At 37.4% G+C, this 13,530-nt stretch overlaps 1 protein-coding gene across 3 annotated transcripts in view; it reads left to right on the forward strand.

The window, feature by feature from the left end:
* Positions 1-13,530, forward strand: part of PPME1 (protein phosphatase methylesterase 1) — an 87,803-nt gene that overhangs the window by 51,572 nt on the left and 22,701 nt on the right. For all 3 annotated transcript variants that reach the window (XM_015075583.3, XM_015075584.3, XM_027039806.1), the window contains 4 exons: positions 2,222-2,279; positions 2,744-2,795; positions 8,192-8,346; positions 9,219-9,309. In XM_015075583.3, coding sequence (XP_014931069.1) covers positions 2,222-2,279; positions 2,744-2,795; positions 8,192-8,346; positions 9,219-9,309 — 356 coding nt within the window. The remainder of the gene's footprint in view (positions 1-2,221; positions 2,280-2,743; positions 2,796-8,191; positions 8,347-9,218; positions 9,310-13,530) is intronic.

Consider the following 13,530-nt stretch of genomic DNA (forward strand, 5'->3'; position numbering starts at 1 on the left):
GGGGAAAGTGGGTAATGGGCATTGAGGAGGGCACCTGTTGGGATGAGCACTGTGTGTTGTTTGGAAACCAATTTGACAATAAATTATATTTAATATATTAAAAAAAACCTCTTTGATATTGGCCGCAGCAACTTCTTACTCAACTCTCTGTCTCTGTCTTACTCAATGTCTCTGGAGGCAAGGGAAACAAAAGCAAAAATGAACTATTGAGACCTCATCAAGATAAAAAGCTTCTGCACAGGAAGGAAACAATCAGCAAAACTAAAAGGCAACCGACAGAATGGGAGAAGATATTTGCAAATGACATATCAGATAAAGGGTGAGTATCAAAAATTTATAAACAATTTACCAAACTCAACACCCAAAAAACAAATAATCCAGTCAAGAAATGGGCAAAAGACATGAATAGACACTTCTCTGAAGAAGACATCTAGATGGCCAACTGACACATGAAAAATGCTCAACATCCCTCAGCATTAAGGAAATACAAATCAAAACCACAATGAGATACCACCTCACACCTGTCAGAATGGCTAACATTAACAACTCAGGCAACAACAGATATTGGTGAGGATGCGGACAAGGAGGATCTCTTTTGCACTGCTGGTGGGAATGCAAACTGGTGCAGCCACTCTGGAAAACAGTACGGAGTTCCTCAAAAAATTGAAAATAGAACTATCGTACAACTCAGCAATTGCACTACTAGGTATTTATCCAAGGGATACAGGTGTGCTGTTTCGAAGGGACACATGCACCCCAATGTTTATAGCAGCACTATCAACAATAGCCAAAGTATGGAAAGAGGCCAAATGTCCACTGATAGATGAATGGATAAAGAAGATGTGTGGAGTATTACTCAGCAATCAAAAAGAATGAAATCTTGCCATTTGCAACTACGTGGATGCAACTAGAGGGTTTAATGCTAAGCGAAATTAGTCAGAGAAAGACAAATATCATATGACTTCACTCATATGAGGACTTTAAGACACACAACAGATGAACGTAAGGGAAGGGAAGCAAAAATAATATAAAAACAGGGAGGGGGGCAAAACAGAAGAAACTCCTAAATATGGAGAACAAACAGAGGGTTACTGGAGGGGTTGTGGGAGACGCGATGGGCTAAATGGGTAAGGGGCATTAAGGAATCTACTCCTGAAATCATTGTTACACTATATGCTAACTAACTTAGATGTAAATTAAAAAGAAGAAAATTAAAAAAAAAGTTGGGATAGAACCAAAGTATGTACAAAAATGAAGAGAATTGTCAGTTTTTTAGTTTTACTTAAAATTGAAAAGTTTTGTACTTCCAGTTTGGCTCAGGTCATGATCTCAGGGTCATGGTATCGAGTCCCATGTTGGGCTTTGCACTGAGTGTGGAGCCTGCTTAAGATTCCCTCTCTCCCCCCACCCCCGCCTCCCCGTTTCCCTCTGCCCCTCTCCCTGCTCGTGTTCTCTCACTCTCTCAAATTAAAAAAAAAAAAAAAAAAAAAAAAAAGAATACCATATGATCCAATAATTCCACTACTGGGTAGTGGACTACCCAACACTAATTTGAAAAGATATATGCACCCTTGTGTTTATTGCAGCATTATTTACAATAGCCAACATATAGAAGCAACCTCAGTGTTCATTGCTAGACAAATGGTTAAAGAAGATGCATATACAGAGAATGGAATATTACACAGCCATAAAAAAGAATGAGATTGTGACATTTACAACAACATGGATAAACCTAGAGAGTATTATGCTAAGTGAAATAAGTCTGAGAAAGACAAATACCATATGATTTCACTTGTATGTGGAATCTAAAAAGAAAAAGAAGAAACAAAGCAGAGTCAGAGCTATAAATACAGAGAGCAAACTGATGGTTTGAGAGGGGAAGCGTCGAGGGATGGACTAAATAGGTATAGGGAAGGGGGAGATATAGGCTTCCAGCTATGGAATGAATAAGTAACAGAAATAAAAGGCACAGCATACCGTCAGTGATACTATAATAGTGTTTGTATTTGGTGAGCATAAGTTAATGTATAAACTTGTCAAATCACTATGTTATATACCTAAAACTAATGTAACATTATACACCAACTATACTCAAATGAGAAAAAAAAGGCAAGTCTTCCTTTGATTATCTTGAGATTCTTGAATTGTGATAGGTATTCGTTCAACAGTTATCATTGGTAATGGGGAAAGTTTACTAAACCAGATTATCTTTTCTTCCTAGGCGGCGATCATTAGTAGGGTTCAGTGTAGAATTGTGGCTTTAGATCTGCGAGGTCATGGTGAGTGATGTACTTAATTAGTCACTAACTCTGATAAATTTGCCAACCCCTTTGAATACTGTTAACTATTACAAGTTTCAATATGGCCACAGAATAACCTGGTCCATTCCATTTGGGCTCTTTGAGGGAAGTCTTAGTTTCCAGCTTTTACAAAAGATATTTTATAAATACACATATATGTTATTGTTTAGCTATGAAAATGTCCTTTAATGTAACCAAATTCTGATGCTGATGATATATAAGGAATGTAAATAAATCTTTGCTAGGCTATTGGAGTTACATCTTCCTTAGGGTGCCCAATTATCAAGATGCATCTTTAACATAGAAAATCCTTGCTAAGCCCATCATACACAACCATAAAGTCTGCATTTCATTCCCAAAAGTGAGATTTTTTAAAGAGAATACTCTTGCTTTTATAATTTGTATTTTTGGGAATTTTATTTTTTTTAATATTTTCTTTTTAGGTGAAACAAAAGTCAAGAATTCTGAAGACCTGTCTGCAGAAACAATGGCAAAGTAAGTAATGTAATATTGTTTATACATCACCTAGCTTCCATTACTATTATGAATAGTAGTGTAACTATTTACTCTCCTAGTGAGACTGTTGTACAATAATTAGCATAGAGAAAATTTTATTTCTGTTGTTTTTCCCCTGTATTTGGTGTCTCCTTAGTATTTAATCCTGAAAGAAACCTCCATCTTTCTTGATATATTCAGCATTATGTCATCACATAAAGCACTTGAGAATTCTTTGAGTTACAGTTTAGTTTATGTTGTCTTTTGCAAAGTTTTCTTCTGTTGACAGAGTTGAATAGAATCTGGATATCTATTGGGAACTTATGCTTGAAAAGGGGGTTGTATACAAAAGACCCTGCCATGTAAGATGTTCTTAAGGTTTCCTGCCCACGTTCTTTATCCAACTTCCTAGAGAGACAAGAACAAGATATTAACGAATTAATGAGGGGCACCTGGATGGCTCAGTCAGTTGAGAGTCCAACTTCGATTCAGATCATGATCTCACAGTTCATGAGTTCAAGCTCCGTGTTGGGCTCTGTGCTGACGGCTCAGAGCCTGGAGCCTGCTTTGTATTCTGTGTCTCTTTGCCCCTCCCCTGCTCGTGCTCGCTCGCTCTCTCTCTCAAAAGTAAAACACACTAAAAAATTTTTTTAAAAAGAAGAATTAGTGATACCCTGGGCCTCAAAGTACAAGATGACTATAGTATGTACAGTAGCCTCAAACATGGTCACTCATCAGATTTACCTAATAAGTGATTGAAATACAGATGATATGACCTTACCCCAGACCTACTGAATTAGTGCTTCTACCGGGGGGATCTGGACATTTATTTATATTTTGATAAAGCTCTGTAAAGAAATCTAATGCAGCCAGTCCTGTGACTGGTGTTTGGGAACCACTGACCTATATTGTAAACAGGATTCTTCTAACTACCCGGCTTTAATACATGGTCTCTCAAGTATTTGATCAACTTCGGCCAAAAATATCTTGTCCCTTCTTACTTTAGCAACTTTAATTCAAGAGTAAACTGTGTTACCTTCAGAAATGAAACTCATGTGGTCATAGTTTTATTGTTATAGCAGATACTGTTTGTGTGCTATCTGCCAGACTTATTAAGTGTAAATTAAGCACTTATTAAGAATAAGTAATTTATTTAATTAAGTTATTTATTTTAATTATCTACATTATTAATTCTGTAGTGTACATATTATCCTTTTTTCTTGTTTTACCCAATGAGTATACTAACTCAGATTAAATGACTAACTGTATGAGGTCACACAGTTAATAGACCAGAATTGTGATCATTCAACTATGGTGCTTGGCAGAGAGAGAGAAAAATAACAATATATGGTACCATTCCATTTAATGACCATATGCCTAAGAAACCATGAGAAGGGAGCTAAGAATCTGTTCTCTCAGTTGTTCCTAATGCCTTTGTAATATGAGAACAATAAAGCCCAAGATAATCAAGTATGTTGGTGATACCTATTGAAAGATTCGTGAACAATTTTTAAGGTTTCCTGACTGTTGACAAAAAAGTGAAATCCATCATCTAAGTCGCCAGGTTGCCAAAGGGTTATGATGACTTGGATGATGTCCTACAGGAATTTGAAGAATTAATTGAGGGAGGACCTGAAGGATACATTGCCTAATAATGTATCAGTCTGAGACAATCAGGAAAGAAAAATCACAGTAATTTAAACAGGGAAAGTTTAGTATAAAGACTTATTAACTATAATAGGGGATTGGAGTAATGAAGAATTGGCTAATAAGAAATAACGAGAACAGGGGCGCCTGGGTAGCTTAGTTGGTTGAGCATCCAACTCTTGATTTCTGCTCAGGTCATGACCTTAGGGTTGTGGGATCAAGCTCCACATCTGCATCTGGCTCTGCACTGAGCATGGAGCCTGCTTAAGATTCTCTCTCCCCACCTCTGTCTCTGCTCTCATCCTGGCTCTCTTAAAAAAAAAAAAAAAAAAAAAAAAAAAAAAAGTAGTAAAGAGAACACTGAAGAATATACGTTTAATTAACTTGATTGTGGGAGTCATTTCACAATATACTCATATATCAAATCATCACGTTGTACACTTTAAATATATTATAATTTTATCGGTTATACCTCAGTAAAGCTGGAATACTTTTCAAGAAAAAGGAAGAATAGCAGATATAAGAAGCAGAGAACTATCACCTTGGGCTGACAGAGAACACTAATGGAAGAGGTTGAGATTTAGACCCTGTTGTAGAGGGCAGGACTGTGGCTTACTAAAGACAGAGAAGTCATTTGGATGCCACTTTGGCAGAACTGGCCAGATACCTGCCCTCTAGGGTGCAGGGGAAGCTGTTCACAGGGAGGTATCTCACCAGAGGCACTCTGCAACAAAAATATCGGGAATGGTTCCAAAGATCTGCTATATAACATGGTGCCTATACTTAATAATGACATAATTGTGTACTTAAAAAGTTTGTTAGGAGGGTAAATATCATGTTAAGTGTTCTTATCTCGTGCACACACACACACACACACACAAACACACCTACACACACAAACACACCCACACACAAAGGAACTTTTGGAAGTGTTTATTACCTTAATCATAGTGACGGTAACACAAGTGTATACATATATCCCAACTTACCAAATTATATACATTAATTATTTGCCATTTTTATGTACCAATTTTATCTTAATAAGACTAGGGAAAAATTGGGCCTGGGGGGATGGTGTGCCAGAGAAGCCACCTGTGCTGCAGGATTTGGGCACTGGGGAAGCTGTGTGTGCTATATAGTGCTTACCATGCTACGTGAACTAGGAGCAAAACCTAGTTTCTGCAGTGTCTCTCCTGCACCCTCTACTGATAAAGCTTAACATTATGCCAGCTGGAAAGGAAAAATATTTAAAGGCCCCAGATCCAGTTTTGGAGAACATGCAAGGAAGGATGAATTGGAGCTGAGAGTTGCCAGTTGATAACTGGCAAGAAAGGTAAAAAGAAAATAGATGACTAAAACCATCCAGCATAGTTGAAGATGATTACCAAGAACCAGAAGAGCTAATAAGTTAGATTATTGTTGAAATAGTCAAAGCAATAAAACATTTATATGATTTCTGAATTCAGTCACTCTGAAACAAAAATCTCAAAATGGGTATATTTAATGGACAATTAATGTAATTTTCAAGTAGTACTGACCGCATGATTTTTCCCTTGTGTATCAACTTCGGAATCTCAACCATACATAAAATGTAATTCCCCTGAAAGTAGAAGAACCAAGAATTGGTTCAGGTTGCTCTGATACTCTTTTTCTTTTATGTCTGTTGCTTCTCAGGAAATGAACCCATTATTGATAAGTATGATAGAATCTCCTTTTAAAGCATCTACCTAAATTGTGGCATATCTAGTTACAACTAGTTTTGTAGATAACATCTGCTTCTTCATCTTTGTTTTATTTTTCTGGAACTTCAGAACATGTCTCAAGGCACTAATCTTGGTAGTTTGGCTAACTTCAATAAGAATAAATTTCTCCTTGTAGTAGATGATCAGTAACCACCTTTTACCTGGATGAAATACACTTTTGCTAAGCTTAGATGCAGTATGGAGTTGCTTTGTTTCAGACCTTGTCCACCTTCATCACAGAACCCCTGCAACTAGGTTACTGAGTATTTTAGGGAGACCTGGACTTAGATAATCTTCTATAGCATCCGTTTATTTTATTATAGTTGTTACCAACCAAAAGTTTTAACTCCAAAGGAATATTTTTAAACTATTTTTTTTCACTTATAAAGTTGGAGGCCTCCTTGTATGCCATTCAGATTATCTGCAGGTGCTACAGCTACCCTATTCACATCTGTAATTGTTTTATGAGATTAAAAAAATTTTTTTTTAATGTTTATTCATTTTTGAGAAACACAGAGTACAAGCAGAGGAAGGCAGAGAGAGAGGGAGACACACAATCTGAAGCAGGCTCCAGGCTCCGAGCTGTCAGCACGGAGCCTGATGCGGGGCTCGAACCATGAACTGAGAGATCATGACCAGAGCCTAAGTCGGACGCTTAACTGACTGAGCCACCCAGGTGCCCTGTTTTTATGAGATTTTTACGATTAATTTCTTCTGAGGGGCACCTGGGTGGTTCAGTCAGTTAGGCATCTGACTCTTGGCTTCTCCTCAGGTCATGATCTCACAGTTTCATGAGTTTGAGCCCTGTGTTGGGCTCTGTGCTGGTGGTGTGGAGCCTGCTTGGGATTTCTGTCTCTGCCCCTTCCCAACTCATGCTGTCTCTATCTCTCTCAAAATAAATAAATAAACTTTAACAAAAAGATTAATTCATAGCATTTACTTTTTCCATTCTAAATACTTTGGAGATCATATTCGGAAGGCTGTGTTTCCTATATCCACATCTGCTCTATTTGGCTAACACTGTATGGGTGCTTGAGGTATATAATAACACCCAGCAACACAAAACTGTCTTTTGAAGTTAACTGACTCAGCCACTCCCAGAAGACAGTAGAGCCAGTGGTCTCTGAAAACATACCATACCTACCTATTGCTGTAGCAAAGAGGGCCTATATGCAAATTAAACCCAGATTCCTACTTCAGTTCTCATTTTCAGAGCTTTAAGGTTTGACTTTGTTAACCGATCCACTCAATTAAAAACGAAGACAGAAGTCAATAAAAATTAGCTCTGAACATCTTTCTAGTTTCTCAGAACATTGTACTTACATTTATGTTCATATTTCAAGCAACTTACTTGACAAATCATAAGTAACAATTAACCTTTGGATAGCATTTATACTTTTCAAAGTAGTTTTCATTCACTATTTCAGTTAATCTCGAATAGTAAATTATGTGTGTGTATATATATATATATATATATATATATATATACACACACACACACACACACACATATATATTTAGTAAATCATATTCTTATCTCCATCTTATAGATTTAACTGCCTGAGAGATTAAATAACTAATTCAAGTCCACATAATAAAAAATAAAGTAGGGCTGCAATTCATCTTGTGACTCTAAACTTTACTACGTTAGAATGCTTAGTAAAATTGTTTTCTGTTTTATGGTTGGGGAAATTTAGGCATAGAGCACTTAAATTATTTGTCCAGAGTTTCAAGCTTACATTTAAAATAAAGGTATATGAAAATCAGAAAACTTGGGTTCTTGGTCCTGTTTATTAGAAGAGCTAAATGTGTGGCTACATGAATAGATACGGGGGGGTGGGGGCGGGGGCATGCTAAGAGATTGACATAGGTATATTTTCAAGATGGCCCAGTAGACCTTTACAGTCTTAGCACTGTCAGTTGCAGACTAAACAAAGGAATTAGGAAAGAAAACGATTTTTAGTGTTGTCAGAGAGCATTCCCAGCTTTGTTTCCTTCTCTTTGCAGGGATGTTGGCAATGTGGTTGAAGCCATGTATGGGGACCTCCCTCCTCCAATTATGCTGATTGGACATAGTATGGGTGGAGCTATTGCAGTCCACACAGCATCATCTAACCTAGTGCCAAGCCTCCTGGGTCTCTGTATGATCGATGTTGTAGAAGGTAAGTTTTCTTAGTACTGACTAAATCAAAATCTTTGATTTATAAGAGATCCATGGTAGATTATTATTACCTTATTTTAATTTATTGATCTCTACTCATCTTGAACTATGTCCCTCTGTCTTTATATCATTTTTTCTGTTACTTTGTGGCAAAGGCATTCTGAGTATTTTTTAATTGACATACAAATTTTATTAGTTTCAGTTGTATGACATAATGATTCAATATGTGTATATATTATGAAATGATCACCACAGTATGTGTAGTTAACATCCATCACCACACATAATAAATTATTTTTCTTGTGATGAGCACTTTTAAGATCTACTGTCTTAGCAACTTTCAAATACACAATATATATTATTAGCTGTAGTCACTATACTGTACATTATATCCTGAAGACTTTTTTATTTTATAACTGGAAGTTTGTACCTTTTGACACCTTCACCCATTGCACCCGTACCCTATATTATATGGTCATTTCCCATGTCATTGAAAACTCTTTGTAAATATCTTTTAGGGCTACATAATGTTTCAATTGTATGTATGTCCCATAATTATATTTAATGTTAAAAAGAAGCTGCCATGTCTTTTATGACCCAGCCTCAGAAGTCATACGATTGCTTATACAAGTCAGCCCCTATTCAGTATAAGACTACACAAGGGAGTGAATATCAAGAGGCAAAAATCACTGGAGGCCATCTTCGAAACTTGCTATCACATCAATCTCTGAATTTTTTTAAGCTGCATCTTTTTTCCCCAAAACATCACTGAATTCTACCATCATTGAGGGCAGATATACACAGTTGGCCCAGTAAATGTAAATGCTTAGAATATGTTAAGTGCTGTGGTTAAAGTATTTGTTTAACATCTAGGTACAGCCATGGATGCACTTAATAGCATGCAGAATTTCTTACGTGGTCGTCCTAAAACCTTCAAGTCTCTAGAGAATGCCATTGAATGGAGGTAACCCACAAATCTATATTGTCTATATTTTGAATGTTAGATTCTAACTGTCCTTTTTCATCAGCTCAGGCACCAAGTTCAAAAGAATAGTTCAGTTTCCAAGCCTTATCTTTATTATAATATCACGTGTGGAAACATTTATGTAAAGTGCAGAATTATTTTTAATATTTTAAATGTTTCACACTTGGCCCAGTTGTCTAAAATCCATCCTTTTTCTAATACACTGTAGTACCTCCTACAATTTTAATAATTATGGATTATCTCCTGTCTAGCTATCTCCATTTCTGAGGTAGGAGTTTGGACTAAATGAGACTCTAAGGCCTTTTCTACTTCTGATGCTTCATGTTCTGGATTCACTTTCTGTGTTCCAGAGAAAATGGTGGAGAAACAGAGGATGGGCATAGGTTCCTTTCTCAGTTTTTATTTGGGTTTGGGTAAATAAAAACCCTTTGGGTAAATAGTTTTCATAAAAATCACTGAATTGGCTATGACTTCCACTAAAGTAAAGGCTGTTTTGTCATTAATTTATTCATTAATTCAATTATTTGATTAAATACTTATTAAACACTTTGTGCTAAGGGTGAAATTTCAGAAATGAGTAAAACACTGCCCCTCCCCCAAGGAAATCAATCTTAGGATAAAAAACTTTAGTATCCTCTCTTCCTACCTCTTCTTCAAAATCCATCTCTAGTTCCTTTCCCAGAACCCTTCTCTAACTCCTCCAAACCACTCAGATTACTCCCTCAGTTAAATTGCTAAAGACCTCTGTCTATATTGTACTGTTTACCTCTTAAGTCTCCCCGAAAGGATATGCTTATATTGTTAATTTTCATTCCTGTCTTAAGATTCTTCCTACATCATAAGGGCAGAAGTTATCCTCTATTTCTTTTATAGCATATATAGCATACAGCATACTGCTGGCTGCCTTGGCAGGCAGAACATATCTGTTCATTGAATCAAAGAGATCAGCTGGAAATTAAGGACCTGGTAAATGTATCTGAGGTAGTTTTTCTAAGACAGAAGGTCTCATGCCAAATATGGCTTGCCAAAATGATGTTTGTGTTTGGTGAGGTTGCTTCTATCTCTCCTTGCTCACACTACTGAGGTGCAGGATTCCTGTTCCCTCATCAACACCAAAGATCTCTCCATCTTTGGCAGCCACAGCATTTCAGAATGAAATTGCTGCCAGTTCAGCATGTATCTGAGGCACCCTGCCTTCTTCCCCAGGAGCAAACAGTGAGAAAATTATTCCAAATAACCTTTTTTTTAATTTTTTAAAAAAATGTTTATTTATTTTGAGAGAGGGAGAATGAGCCAGCATGGGGAGGGGCAGAGAGAGAGGGAGAGAATTCCAAGCAGGCTGCACACTATCAGCACAAAGACTGATGTGGGGCTTGGTCTCACAGACCATGAGATTGAACCATGAGATCAAGAGTCAGACACTTAACTGCCTGAGCCCTCCAGGGACCCCCCACCAAATAACTTTTTAAATTTATTCAGTAAACATTGGTTTTTTAGTCCCTAGGATGTGTTACTTACTACCTGATTAAGAACTTAGGACTTAGTTCCTATCATCCAAAAACTGGGAATACAAACAAGTAAATATTTAAACACAGTACAGTGAAGGAAGCACAAAGTTATAGAAGATAGGTACTTAATCCAGCATGAGGGTATTGGTGGATCTTTTCTTAAAAGAGAAAATGTGGCTCAGTTGGTTAAGCCTCCGATTTTTTATTTCAACTTAGATCATGATCTCACAGTTTGTGAGTTCAAGCCCCATGTCAGGTTCTGTGCTGACAGCTTGGAGCCTGCTTGGGATTCTCTCTGTTCCTCTCCCTTTGCCCCTTCCTCGCTCGTGCACTCTCTTTCTCTCAAGATAAATAAACTTTAAAAAGAGATAGAGTCTTGATTCTAGTGGCAGATGTGGGATAGGATGAGGGTTCTGTTTGTTGTATGTTAAAATGTTCTGCGTTGTATAAGAGCCACTGATTTTTAGATCCCACTTCTTGAACCTGAGAATCAGAAAGAATACTATGAAGTATTTCATAATTTTGTACTCGGCTGGGTATCTGAATCAAGTTTATGACTCATAGTTATTGTGGATATTCCAGGTTTTAAAAAAGATGTTGAAATACAAAGCCAACCTGTTTAATTCAGTAAAGATTTAAATCAAAGTGAATTCCCACTTCTGCTTTCTTGGTCATCCTAATGAGAGACAGTAGGTCATAGTCATTAGAAGCCTAGGCTTTAAAAGTTGGACAGATAAGGATTTACACTTTGGTTTCATCACTCTGGCTGCTCTGAGGAAAACACTAGGGGAAGGGAAAGGGATGGGTGTGATAATGGAAGTGGGAAATTGATTAGTAGTATAGGAGAGTAATGATGGTAAGCATAGACTAGGATGCCAACAGAGGAAGTAATGTCATATTTGGAATGTATTTTGAAGATACAACTGACAGGAATGCCTTACAGATCGGATGTCAGGAGAGAAATGAGGGGTGGGGGTAGGAGGAGGCACAGCATTCAAGGATAGCTTTTAGATTTTTAGTCCAAGCAATCAGGTGAATGGTGGAGACAAAGAGAAGTAGATTTGGGAGCAGGTAAAGGGTCAGGGAATCAGGATTTTTGTTTGGATAAACTGAAATGGTTATTATACCTCTAAGCAGAAATGTCAAGTAGTTACTGGTCTATACCAGTTAGAAGAGGCTGAGTTAGAGATAAATTGGAGAATCATTATTACATAGATAATATTGAAAGCCAAAGGATTGAATGCAGTCATCTAGGGATTTGATATTGATAGAAAAATTCCAAGAACTGAGCCTTGGGAAACTCCACAATATTTAGAGCTTGGGAAGAAGAGAAAGATCCAACAAAGGAAACTGAAAAGTCACAGTTGGTGAGATAGAAGGAAAACTAAAGGAGTATAGCAAGTGTTTATAGAAGGAGGGAGAGAGCATCTGTGTCACATGCTGAGAGATCAGTTAAGATGAGGACTAAAAAATGACCATTAAAATTGACCTGAGGGGCGCCTGGGTGGCTCAGTCGGTTGAGCGTCCGACTTCAACTCAGGTCATGATCTCGCAGTTTGTTAGTTCGAGCCCCACGTTGGGCTCTGTACTGACAGCTCAGAGCCTGGAGCCTGTTTCAGATTCTGTGTCTCCCTCTCTCTCTGCCCCTGCCCAGCTCATGCTCTGTCTCTCTCTCTCTCTCTGTCAAAAATAAACATTAAAAAAAAAATTTTTTTTTAATTGGCATGAGTAAAGGTGACCTTGACAAAGACAATCACAGAAAATAAGTAGGCAATAACCCCCCCTCCAAATATATGTTTGAGGATATTAGTTGGGGAAAGGATAGGAGATGACAAAATGGAGAAAGCAAGTAAGATAACTTATTTTTTAGGATAACTTTTGGGAAGTTTTGTTGTCTAGAAGAGCAGAAAAATGGGATGGTATCTAGTAGTGAATGTGGGGTTGAGAATGTTTTTAAAAGATGTTTTATAATATCCGCTAGAGAAAAAAAATGATGACACATAGGATAATAATTTATAGCAAGAAGAGATGCAAACCAGTTCCTAAGGTTGACCTTGAGTAGGGACAGAGGTGTTTCATATATTAAACAGTCATCAAGGGAGAGTATGTGATTTATAAATACTGGTAGATTTGTAGATTCTGTAGGTTGAGTTGGTGGATGGAAAATTCAGTTGGTGGATCTGTTGGTGGATAGAAAAATGAATAGTTCTGATCACATCTATCATTAAAATAGGAAGCAAGGTCTTTATCTAAAGGGGTTGCCCTTTAAAATTTTACATGATTTTTTAAGCTAAAAAATTAGATTTAAAAAAATGCATTCCAGGGGTGCCTGGGTGGCGCAGTCGGTTAAGCGTCCGACTTCAGCCAGGTCACAATCTCGTGGTCAGTGAGTTCGAGCCCCGCATCAGGCTCTGGGCTGATGGCTCGGGGCCTGGAGCCTGTTTCCGATTCTGTGTCTCCCTCTCTCTCTGCCCCTCCCCCGTTCATGCTCTGTCTCTCTCTGTCCCAAAAATAAATAAAAAACGTTGAAAAAAAATTTTTTTTTTAAAAAATGCATTCTGATTGCCTGCTTCAGGTAGTGTTTCCAGTTCCCCCTGGGACATGAAGCTGCTTTGCTTGGCCCTTAGTCATATGTAGGTAGATAACTGAGAGGCCTAATCTATTAAAATAGTATCTAAGCTTCTGAATTCTA

The sequence above is a fragment of the Acinonyx jubatus genome, chromosome D1 (genome assembly GCF_027475565.1).
Source record: "Acinonyx jubatus isolate Ajub_Pintada_27869175 chromosome D1, VMU_Ajub_asm_v1.0, whole genome shotgun sequence".
Classification (NCBI taxonomy): domain Eukaryota; kingdom Metazoa; phylum Chordata; class Mammalia; order Carnivora; family Felidae; genus Acinonyx; species Acinonyx jubatus.